General features: G+C 40.9%; 1 protein-coding gene across 2 annotated transcripts in view; it reads right to left on the bottom strand.

Annotated features, from left to right (window-relative positions):
• The window catches only part of PCDH15 (protocadherin related 15), a 1,613,120-nt gene that overhangs the window by 710,277 nt on the left and 883,531 nt on the right, over window positions 1-19,312 (bottom strand). For both annotated transcript variants that reach the window (XM_090057186.1, XM_090057185.1), the window contains one exon: window positions 2,565-2,630. In XM_090057186.1, coding sequence (XP_089913312.1) covers window positions 2,565-2,630 — 66 coding nt within the window. The remainder of the gene's footprint in view (window positions 1-2,564; window positions 2,631-19,312) is intronic.

The raw sequence follows: 19,312 nt of genomic DNA, 5'->3' as shown, positions 1-19,312 counted from the left end.
ACTTTTTGCCACTTAGATCACCCTAACCCTAGTTAGGTTGATCAAACTGTAAGATTCTCACATAAGTGAATTAAGATAGATTGGATGGCCATTTTTTGCCCACTCGAGTCTCCTGAACTTGTGTACAGTTTGGCACTTAGACCTATCAAACCCTAATTGGATCAATCCAAATGTAATATCTCATACATAAATTTAGCAGATTCTAAAGGTCAACAGCAAGACAACTGTGAAGTTTAGCCATGAGATAGTGAACAGTAAAATAAAATGAAAGTATAGCTTATTTACAATATTTCATGAACATCAGCAGACAGCACCGCTGGTACTGAGAGATGCAGAAGGACAATTAACTGTTGTACTAACTCCGTAATGAATCCTAAATGACTAAACCCTCTAAGTTTTTTAAAAACCAAAGTCATTATCACAGGTAGTACTATATATAGCCTAGAAATAAATTGTCAAGGCCAATAATTTGAAGGAAATAATTGAATAAATTAGAATCTCTGGACATTTCTATATGTACATTTGTCTGCTTTGACACACCAAAGATCCAGCGCATTGGAGAAGATGCGATTAACTGAGTCTGCTCTGCACCTGCCCAGTACTGCATCGCATGTGATTGTATAAATGGTGAGATGCGCACCAGTGCTGAGAAAATGGCAGTGGTGTGCTTTTGAACTAAAAGACCTTTGATGCATTTTAGTTCAAAAGCTCATTTCTGTCATTTTCTCAATGCTGACATGCATTTTGACATTTATACAAATGCATGTGCTGTAGCACTGGGTACTTTTAAAACTGCCCAGAGCTGCAGTACCAGCATGCGTACAAATGCCCTCTGTTTTTATCTTGCAGCTTTAATGCTTAGCATAAGCCTGCCTTTATTCACAGTAATTCACTGGTCCTAATGATCTCCACCCCAGAGTGCTGAGGAAATTAGCTGAGGTCATTGAGGAACTCCTGGTATGGCTTTACGAGCACTCATGGTGCTCTGGCATGGTGCCAGAGGACTGGAAAAGCCAATGTGGTTCCCATTTTCAAAAAATGGAGGAAGGAGGGCCCAGGAAACTATAGGCCAGTTAGTCTTACCTTGATCCTGGGTAACCTTTTTGAGAGAATTATCCTGGTGCATGTCCACAAGAGGCCAGCAGGGGAGATTATGCTTAGGGGCAACCAACATTGGTTCATTAGAGGCAGGTCCTTGTCAGAACAACTTGCTGGCCTTCTATGACCAGGTCACCAAATCCTTAGACACAGGGGTAACAGTGGACGTAGTCTTTCTGGACTTTAGGAAGGCCTTTGACATTGTCTATCACCTCATTCTCATTAAAAAAACTGGGCAACTGTGGTGTCAACCCCTACACAGTCAAATGGGTCACTAACTGGCTGGAGGGCTGCACACTCAGAGACTGATGGTGGACAGGTCTTAGTTGACCTGGAGAGATGTGGGCAGTGGGGTTCCCCAGAGCTCGGTCCTTGGGCCTGCACTGTTCAACATCTTCATCAGCAACTTGGATGAGGGGGTAAAAAGCACCCTGTTCAAATTCGCAAATGACACTAAGGTGTGGGGGGACGTGGGCATGCTAGAAGGGAGGAATAGGCTGCAATTGGACCTATACAGGTTACAGGGGTGGGTGGATGAGAACAGGATGAGTTTCAACACTGACAAGTGCAAGGTATAACGCCTTGGAGGGAAGAACCAGCACCACACCTACAGCCTGGGGAACTCCCTTTTCATCAGTGCAGAGGCAGAAAAGGATCTTGGAGTCATCATTGATGCCAAAATGAACATGGGCTGACTGTGTGGGGACGTGGTCAGGAAGGCCAACCACACCTTGTCATGCATCCACAGGTGCATCTCAAGCAGGTCCAAGGAGGTGATCCTCCCCCTCTATGCAGCAGGCTGCAGTTGGAGTACTGCATCCAGTTCAGGGTGCTGCACTTCAAGAGGGATGTAGACAACATGGAGAGGGTCCAGAGGAGGCCACTTGCATGATCAGGGGGCAGCAGGGCAGGCCCTATGAGGAGAGGCTAAGGGACCTGAACCTGTTCAGCCTCCACAGGAGAAGGCTGGGGGGGGGGGGGGATCTAGCAGCTGTTTACAAACTAGTCAGAGGGGACCAGCAGGCATTGGGGGAGTCCCTGTTCCGCTGAGCACTGCCAGGAGTGACTAGAAATAACGGTCACAAGCCGGCAGCAGGTAGATTTAGGCTAGATATCAGAAGGTACTACTTCACTGTCAGGGTGAACCACCTTCCAGGATAAGTGGTGCTGGCTCCTACCCTGTGAGGTCTTTAAGAGGAGGCTGGATGAATACCTTGTTGGGGTCATTTGACCCCAGTACTCTTTAATGCCACGGCAGGGGGTCAGACTTGATGATCTGCTCAGGTCCCTTCTGACCCTACCAACTATGAAACTGAAACTGTAATTCCAGATCCTAACATGTTCATCTTCTTCTTCTTGTCCTTAAGAAAATGAGAATTTATCAAACCTGCATTCTATTTTTAATAATGCTCACTATTGATAAGAATAATATAGCACAGTGGCAGTGAAAAAAATGGCACACTCACCATTTCGACTTTCTTCATCAATAGCAACTATTGTGGCTGGAGGACCTGTTCTGGCCAGCTTGCAGTCTATAAAAATGAAACCAGAAGTTATTTCTAAACCAAGAGTATATTCTGTATGTATGAAAACATTATACTGAGACAATGATGAACAAACAAGGTAAGCTTGAAATACTAATCTAATAACTATCATAAGGACTAAAACCTAAAGCTTTAATTTTTCTCTTATTCAGATAAACTCTTTTTAAAGCGTATGAGAATTTGGTGGAGAAAGACCTAAATAAAGACCTTAGGTTCTGGGTCCACTTCTGAATACACAGTTCACAACATATTCCCAATGTTACTTTAGTATCTTCTACTGGTTATGACATTTACTTTCCATGTCATGAATGTACACACGAAGTCCTGGCAACAACACAACACAACACAGTTAACTTACTACACCATAAACCTGTTCATGTCCTGCTTCAGTTATACCAACTGGGACCAATGTGAAAAAGTAGTCCTTCAGGACAGAGATAATGTAATGGTAATTTAACCAAAAGAAATAACATAAAGGAGTGATTAAAAAGGGATAAATTGTAATTAAAGTTTCACAACAGAAACAAAACTAATTGGAATTAAATTGCAACAAAAGGATCTAATTAGAGAGAGTGAACAGAATTTTAATAACATTGTAAAAAAAATAAAAATGAATAACAGACAAGCAATGCTCAGGAAGTTTTTGGCATCTTACCCTCATATTGCCAGTCTGGAGTCAAAAGTTTAGAGTCATCAATGGAGGCAGAGAAGAATAATGAAAGAAAATAAAGGAGATTTTATTGTTTTTGTTTAGAGACACAAAGAAGTACACACACAGCTTCTAGATATAGAGATGTAAACTTCTGACTTTATATATAGGCACATATACCAAATTTGATGTGTGCATGTTGTACACAACTGAGCTATGCATATAAAATAGAAAGAAAAAATATTTATGGCTTTAGATCATGCACTGGAAAAAATGCTCTAAATTTAAAATATTAATCACTCTTCAGTTTGAAAGATGTGTTGAATAATATCTTGCATTCCAATGTTTGTCTAACTATCCCAACTATAAAGATGGTCCAATAAAAGATATTGCCATAAGCAATCTTTGCCTCTTATGAACTGTCGCACAGTAACTCTGACATGGGTAGATGAAGGAGAATGTATCGTATTTCATAGTGGGCAACTGAATAAGAGGCTAAGGTCTAGGTTTCTCAGCTATTTGGACACTGCCCTACTCAGCAGGCTTAAGTAATTTAGCTATCTAAATCCCATTTTCAAATATTACTTCAAAAGCATCTCAGTTATGTTGATTTCTATTATGGGACTCAAGGTTTCTGAAAATACTACTTGCTAACCTGAATATATTCCCAACTCAGTATCTGAAAATAATTGAAAACCTGGCCCTTTGGAATGCACACAAAGCTCAAACATTTGTAACAGTTATGCAGACTGTTGCCAGTCATGGGGAGCTGTAATGAGAAAATACTGCGGTGATTTTTTTATTCCCAATTAACAGTACACACTCTATATATAATGCATACAAGCATTATATTTCTACCAGTAGAATCACAGGTCCACCAGACCAACAGTGCAGATCTTGTAGAAACTTCTACCTTGTCTGACAACATAGAAGTTTCCTCCAGTTGACCACCTACCCATAGAACAAACACTTGCACACTTATCTGACTGATAGACACTCCAGTGCTATCCCCTGACTTTCCAATGCATAGTGCCCTCTCCCCACACCACCTCCTGATGGACAGTTTGACAGTTGGTTGGATCCTCTGCTCCAGTCAAGTCACAGAAAAAAACCCTCCCCTTATTAACTTTGGGGCTGGGAAAGCTCAGCCTCTTTCCACAGCCCTGCAGTTGACAACCCCCAAGCTCCAAGGCTTGAAGCATAGCTTGGCCCCAACTGCCTTACCTAGGGCCCTGGGGCCCTCCCAGGGCAGTAGTGGTGTTGAACCTTTGTCTTGGAGCCTGGCCAGCAGCCAGTGTGGCTCTTTTTGGCCAGGCCCCCCTTCTGCAGCACACGCTGCTGCCACATGCTCCACACCACTTTTTTTTTTAGTGATTTAAAAAAAAAAAAAATCAGGATCTCCTGGTGTAAAAAAAAAGGTACATCAGACTGCAAAATAGCAGTGAGGTGAATGCAGCACTGTGGGGGGCTTCACATATATGCTCATGGGGACATGCTCTTAGAGAGCACCATGGTATCCAATTATAGGCTCCAATTTTCCTAATGTATACAAGGGTTATGTGGTAAAAAAAAAAAAAAAAAAAAAATGTAACAGCACTTCTTCAGCTCTGTGACTGGGCCACAACACAAAAGGGTGTTAGCCATTCATTCCCCACTTTCCCCTGCAACTGAGTTCAGCAAGAGAAGTGGAGAAGGGACAGGGCAAACGGTGGCAATACCCAACCTCTGGATTCTGAAACCATGCAAAAACAGGATCCGGCTAGAGCTTTCTCAGATAAGCTGATGTTCTCAATATAGACCTCACTGCACAAATGGAGCTTAAGCAGGAGCTGACCAGGTGGTGATTGTAAAACTCATTGTATGTGTGCCACCACCAAAAGGGGAGCAAGATCACACTACCACACCCTGCCTGAATCTACCTGTGCACAAACCAGATTTGAAATTTAGTGCTTTTATTTTGTTTTCCTCAGAGAATCTAAATGGATGCATTTATTTTGCCATCCTTTGATCTCGTTTCTTATTTTTACATGACAGTTTGATTGGTAAATATGGAATGAGTATTTGTGCATGAAGTGGATCCAAATCAAATATGGAATACTGAGAGTTTTCACAATTTTTCTTCTTTTGTTTCAGTGGTAAACTGTTATTTGGAAATGTAGGCCTGGCTGCAGGAAAAAAAGAGCTATTACAAGTCGAAAGAGACACTGAAATGTATTAGAAGATAACACTGAACCAACTAAAAGATAGAGTTGTAGCAATAATTCAGTAAGGGGAAAAGAAAAGAACAGGATGCCAAGAGAAAAGTCCAGCATTTAGATTCTCTTTGTTACAGCAAAAATGGGTTTCTCAGGAAATTTACATGTCTGACAGGTAGTGAAATCCTTAATGTACAGTTTTACATAAAGCACCAGTTAAATCTCTGGCTGCATTTTGAGATTTCTCTCTAATTTCCTTTCCTTCATCCCATAAAAAGACTAATGGAATAGTCATGGTCTTGTTTTAGGATAACATTCACTGGCTTAAATTCCTCAAGTTATTGAAAAAAATCCTTTAATTTTACAAAATGTTTAATTGTACAAAATGGGCATCAAGGAGAATGAGACAGTTTAAAATATTTTTTAAAACAGAAACTGTTAATACACTTTACTTGCATTTTGCATATACTTTGATTACAAAAAAAAATGAGCATAGAAAATGCCTGGAGAGACATTTCAAGCAGAGCTAGTCTAAGACACTGATAAAACCTGGTTTAGAAAACAGTGTATGATTCAGATTACACCTGCTCAAGAAAGAGGAGTTTAGGCATCTGCTTAGAAGCATTAACTGGGATGTTTAGGTAAATGGAGGGCCTATTCTACAAGAGGACATAAACAATAAGATTAGCTTGTTTAGTTTTAAAAAAATGAAAACTGAGAAGAGATCTGATTGGTCTCTATATACATCAGGCCTGTAGGAGTAAATATCAAGGATTGCAAAAGAGCTATTTATCTTGAAGCACAATGCTGTCATGAGAAATAATTACTTAAAAATGGTATTGGCCATGAATAAATTAATCTGAAATTTAGAAGGTTTCTAACGATACATGAAATGATGTTACAGAACAGCCTTTGTATAGGTGTCTGCCGTGCACCTAAGTGATTTTAAGATGCACTTTTACTAGCTTGGCTAAGTACAGACATTTGGGAGTGTTAGGGGTAAGTTAAATTAATTCAAAATGACAGCTCCATAGTAGGTAAAGTCAGGATTGGGAGGGCTAGCTGTGGGATTGAGGGTCAAACAGGGTGAAGGGGATCAGAGGTCTGCCAGGGGACATTGGGGCAAGAGCGACTTGAGGATGGGGTCGGGGGGGAGGCATGATCCATGAGGGGTAGGGGGAGCAGGAGCAATGTGAAACTACACCACCATTTATCCCGGACCTCCCCCCACTAGGACTTACTTGTTCTTCTCTGACCATGGTGAACATTGATTAAAGCAGCTGCATCCAGAGTGGCTTGTGGGACAGGGTTTGAGAGCACTGACTAGGGGGGAGCAAGAGGCTGGGGGCAGGGGGGAAATAGACCAAAGCAGAAGAAGGGGGGACTGAAAAAGAGTAACCCTGGGGCTGGGGCCAATGTTTGGGTTTTCCCATCCCTGGGGAAGTGGACAGAAGTACGATGCACCAGTTTGACCTGAACTGAATGAGTCTCATAACTACACAGATCCAGGTTTATCTTAAACTGGGTTCTGCAATTTGTAAACCAGTTTGTATGTATGAAACTTCTATTCTGTTACAGGTTTACACTGATCGCCAGTCACTGAGAGTGGGTCTGAAAGTGTAAGGTCAGGAGCAGGATGAGCTAAACTTAAATTGGATGGTCATTTTGACCCTGATTTACCCTCCCCAAAATCTGTACTTAGCTTTTATGGAAAGGATTTTATAATATAGTTGCCTCCTGTGTACAGTTGCCAACTGTGTGCCTGGTTTGCTCAGGCCATAGGCCAGAGAGGTAACATACACAGAGCAACACATGGGACCCACAGAGGGGAGGTTGGATAGGTGTTAAGGCCCTTGTCAGCAGGGCCAGTAATGGGTAGCCTCCTGCCTTTCATAGTTTTCCATCAAGGTGTGGCAGTAAAGTAAAGCAGGTAGTTACCCTAGGATCAGGGCATCTGGCCAAGACCTGATGAGGAGGCCACCCTCTTACAGTGAGAAATCCCCTTTCAGGGTGTTTGGGGATAAACTCAATGGTAGCATCTGTCAAATCAACTCTCAGTTCAGGAGCACCACAAAGTATTCTTTCAATCTTGGTTGAATTGAGTCATTATTTTTGAGACACATCAAATCATCCTGTGATCACATTGGAGGTTGGAACATAGATGCTTTTGAATGATCCAAGATATATAATCTCCTGGCATGCACATGAATAATCAAACCTGTCATTTAAATGGCAATAAGCTGTCCTAAATTTTTTAAACAATTTTAAAGATTTATTAAAAATTTTAACAATTCTTGTGGACCACATTTTTGCTCAACAAGTCATTATTACCTCTTTCATATATTTGTACTGAAAAATTCTGGTGGTTTTGCTGACCCAGAAACTGAGAAAAGAAACAGGATGGAGTTCCCACTTTTTCAATAGAAAATCATAGGAGTCAGGGTCACAAACCAATGGACCAAAGGGAGGAACTAGTAAAAGATAAAGAAGCATCAACAACTGTGTTAATATATAGTTAGTATCTTAAATTTTCACCCCCTCTCCCTCCTCTATACATCCACAACCTCCAGAGGAATCCTGAGATAAGTCTCAGAGTGCTCAATTAGCAACAGTCTGCAGCTGACCCCTCAGTATAAGTCCAGCTCCTTCAGTCCACCCAGTCCTGGCTGACAAATCCAGTGAGACTCCAAGCTCCACTGTGCATTCCTGCTATGTAGGACCATTCTCTAAATGAAGGCATTGCAAATTCTCTCTTTTCTTCTCACTCCAGGCACAAACTTCCTCTCCTGCTTATTCCTTTTCTTCCCTGACTCCTAGCACCTGTGGGTTTCTGGGAGCTGTAGTCTTAATTAGGAGTCATCACAGCTCTGCAGCATGCACCTTGATTCCTTCTGCTGTGACACACATTACTATATTTTAAAAAGCCATTTCACAAAAAAATGACAACACATTTTCCATAGCCCGAGATTCAAAACCAAGGTCCAGAACTGGTTAATTATGTCACCTGTAGTCTTCCAGCAACCTGAACTGTTGAAATGGAGACAAAAAACATGTTTCCTAATCTTTTGCTCTTTTTGTTCCCCATATTTACATTCATTCATTTAGCATGAATTTCATTTTCAGGTTCCCCCAAAGTCATTCAATGTCTTTAAAAATCTTTCTCTCCCAAAGAAGGATATTTAAACTCCTCCTCTTCCAATTCTCTTGAGAGAAGAGAAAAGATTAGTTGTTTGTGAAAATGAGGGAACATGTTAAAATGTTGTTATTTTTTAAAATTCCCACTTTTTTCAGAGAGAGAGAGCAAACGAACACTAGCATTTATTAAACACTTGAAAGTTCTTGTTAATTTATTAACAGAAAAAGCCGAAGTCTTGAAAACAAACCTCAAGTTCAACTTATTGTTAAATTTTCCAGCTATAATCAAAGTAATAAATAGTACAAAATATTACATATAATATTACATATAATAACCTCAATGAAAGGTACAGTGGTAGAGCTCCTTGTTAAGGGGCAGTGTCTTACTTGTTTGTCCAATGCTAGGTGCTCATATGATGTCCATTAAATGACTTAAGTAGAACCAGATGATTGGAAGGGACCTCAAGGGTCATCTAGACCCTTGAGGAGAAAACAAGAAAAACAATTCAGCACACAAGCATAAGATTACTCAAAACTGATACGTGTCCAGAAATGAAATTCCGTTAGGTCCACTTCTCTGTAGCCAGAAGTTGATATTGTGAAATATTATGCAATCAAGGTCATTGTTATAGTGACATCCATCTGCTAGATAAGCACCGAAGAATTAAAAAGATAGGACCCGGGCCTTTTATGGCTCAGCAAAAAATATCTTACAGTTATAGCAGCCACCACAACTCATTTATTTCAATAAATTATCTCAGCTGAATTTAACATCATCTGACTAATAGAGAGAGGAACTGCAACATGGATTCCAGAATAAAAGAGATAAGGAATGGTGGAAAAAATGAGAAAAACATTCATACCTGTGCATATCCAAATCCACCATTACAAGTAAGTGACACAGAAAAGAAAAGGTATAAATGGAAGTAGAGGAAGAAGGGCAGAGAAGGGAAGGAGGGAGCAGAAAAATAAAATTAGACAAAAGAAATTGAGGAAGAAAAGAGAAAAAAGAGGAACATAGACTGATATGAAAGATAGAAAATCTGTTTTATAGGACAGAAAGGGAAAACCTGTTGGGAAATGAAAAAATTAACAGAGCGCGCATGGAAGGCTTTTACCTTGTAAATCAATATGCTCTGAATTTTCATCAATGCATTTAGGCATTTTCCAGAACACTTTCCCTTGGGTTGCCTAACAGTTACCTCTGATTTGATTTAAAAAGTATTAGTGTAAAATACGTTGTTTACTTAGGGTATGTACAGCCTTTACATTTAGTTTTTACATTAAGATTAACCTTAGTAGGGTCAGGTCAAGCTAACTGACTCTAGCATAGGTAACTTGGGTATATACTCCCCTTCTCCAATTGAAGGGGATTGTTAGCTAGCAGGTGTGCTATGAGGTGGGGACTGCAGACTGCTCAGTTTCCCTCCGTCCCTATAGAACCAGGCCAGGACAGTCAGGGGACTTAACTATATACAAATTTATTTACATTAACTTATTACAACAGAAAGGAACATGCATATAAACATATGTACAATGTATATATATAAACCTCAAAGACAAACAATCCTGACAGTATACCCCAATGTCCTTGGGCTTTTCCCAAGCCCTATAAAGAAGCTGGTAACTTTAGGGGAGCCCTATCACTGGGACCTCCCCTTTTTAGGAGCCCTTAACTAAATGGGAGGAGGGGAGGACTCCCCTCCCCTGTGGGAATCCTCTTTTCCCTGCAACTCATGGCTTCCATGGTGGTCCTTGTCCTCTGCGCTAGGCTGCTCTCTTGCTTGCAGTGGGCTTTGGTGGGGGGCTCGCTGTCCGCTGGAACAGGGCTCCACTGTGCAGGGCTTCTGGGGCCTCTGGCTTGGACCTGTCAGCTGGATCTATAGCCTGATCACCATCTGGCTCTCTGGACTCAACCTTTTGCTATGGGTCAAAGGCCTGGGCTGCCTCGTGTAGCACCAGGCTCGGTCCATTCCCAGACCCTCCATGCAGCACCTCCTGCACCGAGCTCCCAGCCTCATTTTGGGGGTTGGGGACCTGAGCTGCCCAACCGCTCCAAAGGTCCTACTCCATGCACCAGTCTGTGTACCATGTGTCTGGCCACATGCCAAAGGTTGCAGACCTGAGCTGCCTCACACAGCTCCCAGGGTCTGGATGCCATGTGCAGTGCTGCACACAAAAAGCCTAGCTGCTGGAGCCATCCGCCATCCCCCACTGATAGAAGTCTTCAGGACCATTTCTGGGTTACTGCTTCATCCTGCTGAGCAGCTCTCCTCAGCTCTTCTAAGATCCACTCTTCTCTCTCTCCCGGACATGCTTTCCTCATGCTGGGCATGCAGCTTCTTTTATATGCTCCAGGGCTGTGACCCTGAAGTCTTCTGGACCTCAGTGTCACAGTCTTTAATCAAGTCCATGGTGGGGGGGGAGGGGACTCCTTTCCCCCTCCCCTCAGGAAAGAGGCGTGACTGAACTCCTCTTGCTGCCTCTTGATTGGGGAATGAGCTCCACCAATCAAAGCAGCAAGAGTTCAAGCCTGGGACTCAACCCAAGCTTGAAACGGCAAGCCTGCTACATGACCATCTGTGCAGGCATTCAGAGGAGGTAAATTGGGCAAAACATAGTGGGTTTCATGTAAGTTAGTACACCTAAAGAGGTGAATTAACATAGTTTAGGAACAGGTTAATCTATTGAACACTTGTACATGTTCAGAGCACAGCCCTGGGACTGGAAAAGGTCAGCTGCTTGCCCCAGCCCTGGGGCTGTGATTTTCCTACCCACATTTATCCTAACCAGTCTATTTTTAGCTCACCAACACCAACACCCTTGGACCTACTACCCAATGCCCCAATTCCACCTGCCCCTCCCCCCACCCTCAGCCACTTACAAGTTCCCTGCATGGCTTCTGAATGTACACACCACTCTCAGTCTACAGTTATGTAGCTTAAAGGAGGCTGTGTGACTATAGATGAGGTGTGTCAAACAGCTGTGTGCATCCTTTCTTAACAGTTGTAAATGTAGTTAGAAATAAAGTTAAAAGAACATTCCACAAAGACATATCCATAAGCAAGACAATGTAATCAAGACATACAATGGCACTTGTTACTCAAATAACTAGATGTGGCACTCTAAGAACACTTCTGAAGCACTGTAACCTATAGGTGACATGCAACCTCTTGACTGAAATAAGATTACCTTCCAGAAGATATTTTCTTAACCTCACTTAATTCAGACATAACTTCAGTGTTCAATGTTCCAATATCAATGCAACCCTTCTGCCAAACACCACATGGCAGTAACAAAGGCTGAGTTCAACTTAGGGATTTTACACAAATTAATCATCTTGCCTCAAGCCCCCACCCAGAAACCCTGGAAAATAATTCCTACCTGAGTGTTTCAATGTGAACTAACTTCCCCACTTGCAAGCAATATTAATATACAACAGGTTTTATTAATAGAGGGAAAAGAAAATGGAGCAACAAACAGATTTGGGAAATAATCAGTGGCCAACCTCAACTCATTATTACCAGTTTAGCACAGTCAATATATTAGGAGTTCTCCCTTAGTCCTACACAGGGTGAAGAATGTAGTTAGTAGAACCAGTGCAGCCAAGGTTTTCCTTGCCTCCCCACCACTGGGCGGTAGGGCACTGTTCCATTAAATGCCAACAAGAATGAAAAATGTGTGTGGTTTCCTCTAGTTAGTGCCAGCATGTAGAAAAGTGAGAACATGTTTGCACAGGTGGATTGCAAAAGCTACAACATAGAATAATTCAAGTCAAACTACATTAATTTACTTATTAAGAAATACTGCAAGGAAGTGATTACATTATGGTAGTGAGTAGTCACAGGGATGGTCAAAAATAACATGGAGAAAATGAATAAGAAATCTATTTAAATAAAATTTAATGGCTTGGGGGAATATAAGAAAAGTTGGTGCCTTTCATTTCTAAAAAAAATATTCCAGCAATAACATGCTTCCTGACTCTGAAGGAAGCTCTTGCGAATGTCTGCTTTGCCAGCATTGCAATATTATGCTGTAAACCACCTGACTGACTTGGGCTAAGTGATGTGTGCACCTTCACTGATTTGGAGGACTGGTCATTTTAGCATCATAAAAAGAATGTCTAAAATGGTTAAATTTACAGACAGATCCTAAATTCCCCAAAACAACAGAAATGGGAGTTCCAAATCCATAGCGTCTTGAATATGTCTGCATAGATCAAAATCTACTAAAGGGAGGGCCTTCGCTACGTACTGTTAATCCAGCACCACTCACAATACCTTTAAAATAACTGCTGGGTATCGTTTTACAAAAATGAATCTCAGAACACCATCAATTAGTATTCAAGCATGTAAATCCCATTTTAGTTAGATATCCCCTTAAATGGATATTGTGTTTACCTACATACTTTATACTTAAATACAAAGTTTATTCAATAAAATAAATTTGACATGAAATCAAGCATTTAAAATATTAAGCAGAGAATAACATTGTTCTCTGAAATGTGTCAATTTGCAGAAGAGTCTCCTAATAGAGCTGCACAGAACCATATATTTAAATCTTCTGAGTAACTAAGCAACCTAATTTATGGGGAAAATGCCTTGTCTTGTTTCCTATGTCAGGGAATTCAGAACTACAGCTGTGCAAATTAGGATAAACTTGGCAAAAACTTTGCATTAGCAGATTTGTATTGAAACCTGTATCGAAAATAGCATAAGAGGGGCTTTCACAGTCTATTTTGAGCTCATCCAGCATGAGAGATACTAACTGTAGAAACCTGGAAGGAAGAACACTGAACTTCAGTTTATATTCATCAAATATGTCTGGGTATACTTGTAAGCTACATTAGATTTCCGTGCTATGATTCCAGTTATATGTCAATTGATCAGTTAAGTAGCATTCTCAAGTTTATATTTCAGAGAGTTAAAGGAAAAATGATATAGTCTAAACAATTACTGGACAACTATAACTCTTTCACCTAAAGTCTTTTTCTTTTTCACCCCCTATTAAATAGGTGAACCTTGATCCACTAATATAAATGGCTCATAAAGCAAGTTACACCATTGTTGTATGTTTTTTTCTCCACATAGCAATGGATATCCAAGGTTCATTTGGAATACACAAACTTGTTTGATACAAAGACATTTTTATCCATCCATTTCCTTTCAAATCCATAAAATGTTCATAAAACATTAATAATTGTTCATAAATAGTGTTAAAAATCATTTGAACATTAGACATGTTATATAAGTACTAAGTGCTGTTGTTAGCTCCTTTATCAGTTTGCGAACAATGCAACACCATCTATCTTTTTCTCTACTGGTCAAAATTGTTCTTGATTGAACATCTATGTATTTTGTAAGCTGCTAAAAAGACACTGTCAATTTAAGAAAAGAGCACTTGTACATAAAAAAAGTATGTAGGCACCAACCAGTGCAACAACTAAAATATCCAATATGGAAAGATTTTTAAGTAAGATGATATATGGGAGTAACTCAAGGACAAAATGAAATACCTTAAAATACAATTTTCTTCTTTGAATTGAAAAGATTTGAAGATCAGTCACTTTGCTATGCTGTGGATGATCTTAGAAATTATAATTTTATATTTTATCATTCCAGTACTAATATTCCCAGTCTATGCATGAAGAACAGATGTCCTTAAAAACTTAAAAAATATACTACGCTCAGTATCTGAAATTGCACTGGCTTTAGATACAACCAAAATTTGAACTTTGTTATTTTAACAACAGCAAGAAAAGATAAAAATAGATATGCAAGTACTAAAACAGTCACTTCAGGGAAAATAATTAGATAATAATATTTGTGACAGTATTTTAATGCATCTGAATAATCTATGAGCTCCTATACATGTGCAAGGACTCTGCCCCAAAGTGCTGTAATTACAGTGTGTTGGAGCAGACTTAATTGATTGAATCTGCTGGAGCATGGCAATTTCAGACTCCAGTATCAGGTGTCTCAGCATCCCCATGCTGAAAAATGATAGAGGAGGTTCTTTAACTGAAGCTCATTCGAGAAGCTTTAGTTAATGCACCCCGCTGTCATTTTTCAGAACAGGGATACTGATACACATGATGCTCTGGGCACTTTAATTAGTGTGGCTTTCAGAGCTGCACTAATTAAATCCCCCTCCCCCCTGCCTCCTGGAGTTCTTCTATAACCATCCTATTTGTCCTATTAACAAGATTATTGCAGGTCTCTCCTGATTTTTTTCTATTATAATTGCACTAAAGGTGTGTACAAAAATTTCATTTCAACCAGCAGAATTGCAGTTCCATCAATTGAAATATTCTGTGAACAAGCATTCACAGAACTTCAACCATTTAAAAACCTTAATGTAGCTGAGATGCCAATTCATTGGGGTATAAACATTTGAATGAATGCTTACAAACAGCCTCAATTGATTGGGAACATGGCAGTGCCCTCCAGCATCCCAGCATTCCCTGCTCCATGAAGATGTTCCATGACTTGTTCTGCACTGTAGTGCTGCAGACAGAATGACAGTGAGTCCCTCCCAATGATGGCTCAACTGCTGGGACGCCCAGCCCCACTCCACAGCCCAGAGGTTCTGGGGCTGTCAAATTCCCTCCAGACAAGCCATCCGCCAGCACTGGACACTGGCCTACTGCCCACACCTGCCAGCCCTAATCCCACTTAATCCCTGCCCCCCCCCCCATTCAGACATGGCCTGCCTCTATCCCTGTGGTCCCTGAGGATTCCTACCCCACCCCCAAACGCAGCCCACCTCCCCCTGCTTCTGCACCTCCCCCCCAACCGTCCCCTCAGAGATTGACCCTGTCCTCTTCTGCCTCCAAGCTGCAGGGATTTGAGCACATCGTTCCCACTTTCCCCTTCCCCACACACCATGGAAATAGCCTGACCAAGCCAAACCCCCATTTCCAGGGACCCCAGCTCCCACCCACCCCCTTAATCCTGCAGGTCCTACCGAGTCCCCATTCACAGACACTGTGGCTCCCCCTTTCCCTCATACACAAAGACCCTGCCCCACCCTCCACATCCCTGGGACCTGATCTCTCCCTCCCCCACAAATTCCCCTTCTCCTCAGATGGACCAAATGCACACCACCAGACCATGGTCATGCAGTGGCAGGGGGAAGAGTCTCAGATCCCAGCAGGGTGGGACTCCACAGTTCTTTTGACAGAAGAGGAAAGAGGTCTGATAGATCAACCGCACCTGCTCCCACTCCCAAATAGTGAGGATCCCACCCCTACTGGGACCTGACAATATACAGAAACCTGAATTCCATACCATGTATGCCTTAGCAGTATTAACTGACCCAAAGCTTATCTGTATAGACAACAGGCTGTACAATTTTTTTTTTTTTTTTTTTTACAGTTTTAAGTTTATTTATACTCCAAAGAATGAACTAACAATTTCATGAACATTTACATATTGTGCCTATAAGTATCTTTCACATGGCATATAAAAAGAAATCCACACTGATCAGCATTTTCATGTAATTTAATCAAGACATCAAGTCATACTAACAAAAGGTAAGGAAATTGCCCTTTTTTTTTTTACTGAACATAATACTCTGGTGTGATGTGTCCTTCATCTAAGTGGAGGAAAGTATATAAAGTTTTTATATACATAATCACATGCACAATGTGAAACATATTATATAGCAGGTTAAGATGAGCCTTTCATTTTAGATCTTAAAAATTGCTTCTGAGCTGACAGGCTTAAGAATTCAAAAAAAGTTCCCTTACTCTCTCCTAACTAACTTAGACTAAAAACTAAATACTGTTAAAGGGTTCATGATGCCACTGGGTACTGTCATATTGTTTCTGCCAAAAAAGTCCCTTTTTGCCCTCTCATAATTAAGTACACTAGCTTTCTTTCCACGTACCCCACCACCAACACAGGCACATCTAAGATGGTACAGTATCTGTTTTATTTCAAATGATTCATGTTTTTATATATCAAGTCTACCTTTAGGGTGCAATTACCGGAGTCAAGCAGGTATAATTTTCACATTTCAAGTGCTATCTTTCTGTAATATGGGTAAATTATCCTCAGTGTTTTACCACACATGAAGCAATTATTTGCTTCCTCTCTAACGCAACAGGAGAGAGTTCTGAATTTAAAAATTGCAGACCATCAGATAACTGATTCACCAAGCAGGGTTGTTAAACAGATAACTGCAGATACATTAAAAGGTGGAGGGGTAGGAATAATCTTAACATGGGGGACTTAAAGAAGAGTCATATGGTTGGAGCGGAATAAAGATGAGTGAATGTGCATTGGTCTTTTCCAGGACTTCTATAGTTATTCACAAGATATATTGCCTAAAACTTCCTGATCAGGAGTGGGTTAGCATTTCTGGTGCAGGTGTCTGGTTTCAGTATTACGGGCAGTGGTGTAATTAGGGAAGGGCAAAGCACCAGACTTGAGTGCCAAATTGACGAAGGCCAAAATCATCTTGTACCCTCACAGAATTCATGGTGTAGCAGCTGGGTGATGAGACACCAGACACTATACTACAACTCTAAGAGTAACAGCTGGACCACACAGCAACAGCCACTGCAGCAGCAACAGAAGCCAGGAACTGTTTCTGAGTCTCTGGCATAGGTAAAACTCCTGCACCTGATCCCCACCCCATTCTCAGAACTTGTGTCTCTTTGGTGCCTTGTCCCACTAACTCTGCTCTTCTAAGCAACACCCCTCAGGTGCTCTCCCCTCTCTCCCTCTCGTTTTGCCCATGGCACCAACCCTGCTTGTTAGCCTTCCGATTATGCGAGTAGGTCTTTTGAATATAAGGAACCAGATCTATTTCCTTGACAAACTTTTTGATAAAAAAAGACGAGGTTTTCAAAGCTGTCTGGCTAAAGGCCATCAGCTTTCACTTGGGCTGTAAGAAAATATATAGATACAGTCCTTTCCATAAGACTTCACATCGTGCAACAGCCACCTACAGAACCTTTATTTTTGTAATTCATATACTCCCCTTCCCAATAACGTTTGTCTTATGCATTTGTTTTGTGTCCTCATTTCAGATTGGAAAAGTCTTTGGAGCATGGAAGCCACTTACTGGGCAGCTTTCCAAACAAAGCCTTTGTTTTTTATTGAGGGCTTCTAGCCCATGCAGTTCTCATCAGATAAAATCTTTGAGCACCTATACATGATCAGTGAGGCTGCTCTGATTAATGGCAAATAATTAATTAAGCATGGTAATTACTGTGCTCCAGCAGACTCCAGTATCTTGGGTATTGGTGTCCCCAAGCTGAGAAATGGTGATGAGGGCACTTTACCTAAAACTCATTCAATGAGCCATTTTTCAGCATAGGACCACTGATACATGAGACGCTCTGGGCACTTTAATTAGAGTGGCTTTGAGATCCTCTCTAATTAAAGTGCCTCTCTTGCCCCTAACTCCTGGAACATGTGTATAAACACCCTTTAATTTTTTTTTCCATGCATGCGCAGGAAAAAAAAATGGCCAATGTGAAGGGAAAAAAAGTCCAACCAGTGAAACAACTTGCATCATTTTGAGCTGACTGAAATTATTTTGACTGTGTTCAAATTAATTTCCAGAGTTCAAATATACAGACCTTGTTCTGAAAGACTACTTCTTATATCTAAACTATCATTTGATCACATATCTCACTTCTCCATAACACAAAGATACAAAAAGCAGCTCAAAAATATAAAATGGTGAATACTTTCCAAAACAAGGCAAGATACATATTCTATGTACTTAAAAAAATTTTTTAAAAGTTCCCCCTCCCCAGGCTTTTGGAGTACTGCTGCTGCCAGTATAAAATACAAGTGTTAATTAATAGCTCCTTCATTGAACAGTGAATGGAAAAAGGTGTTCTTCAGAGTTAATAATTTGTATGTTATATGGAGGAGCCTTATATTGTAAACTTCTGGAGTTCATTTAAGTGAACTTAGGAACTTAGTCTAGTACGCAGAAGTCCCATCAGAAAAAAACTAGACAGAGCCTTAACAGTAGCAGAGTATTGTCATGTGTAACAGCCCTTTGTGTCATTTCAATAGTATTCTGTTTAAAGTTACATCACATTTCTCAATTGATAAAAATGTCCAAGTATTACACACAATAAAAACTGAATTCTGCAAGGAATATCATCATTCAGCAAATATCAGTCATACTAGCTTGCACAATCCCATTAAATACTTAACTCTCAGCATATTTGTGATCACATCTTTTAAAGTGAGCCTATTACAATTATCACAGCTCTCATGGTGATTTTCCAGTCTTAGCTTTACTAAGCTTCTGCTACCTGTAACTTCAACTTTTTAAATATTTTCCTGTCCATCAAACAAAATAAAATCTTATTTATGTAAGAAAAAATGCTGTGTAACAGGTGCAAGTCTCACCTGGCTGTAAGCTGAGTGGGTGTGCTGTGTCTAAGAACTTTGCAAAAAGGGCAGAAAGAAGCTGGCAGAGGGTGTGGTAGCTTTTCCAGGCAGGGGAGTGGGCTGTGCACCATGCATACTTTTTATCAGACCGTTTGAACTGAGACCAGAGCCCCTCTGTAAACTGAGGGCTCCAATTGGCTGTCAGGGTGCCATAAAAGGACAGAGAATGGGAAAAGAGGAGAGGAGGATCTGACTCTAGTCTGGAGAGACAGGGCAGATGCAGCCTCACTGCCACGGGAAAGGGAGCTGAAACTTGCTCATGCAGCA

This window comes from Crocodylus siamensis, chromosome 7, assembly GCF_052110815.1.
Source record: "Crocodylus siamensis isolate JL-2025a chromosome 7, ASM5211081v1, whole genome shotgun sequence".
NCBI classification, from domain to species: Eukaryota; Metazoa; Chordata; order Crocodylia; family Crocodylidae; genus Crocodylus; species Crocodylus siamensis.
The sequence above is the reverse complement of the archived record's forward strand: the minus strand, read 5'-3'. Positions and strand labels throughout refer to the sequence as shown.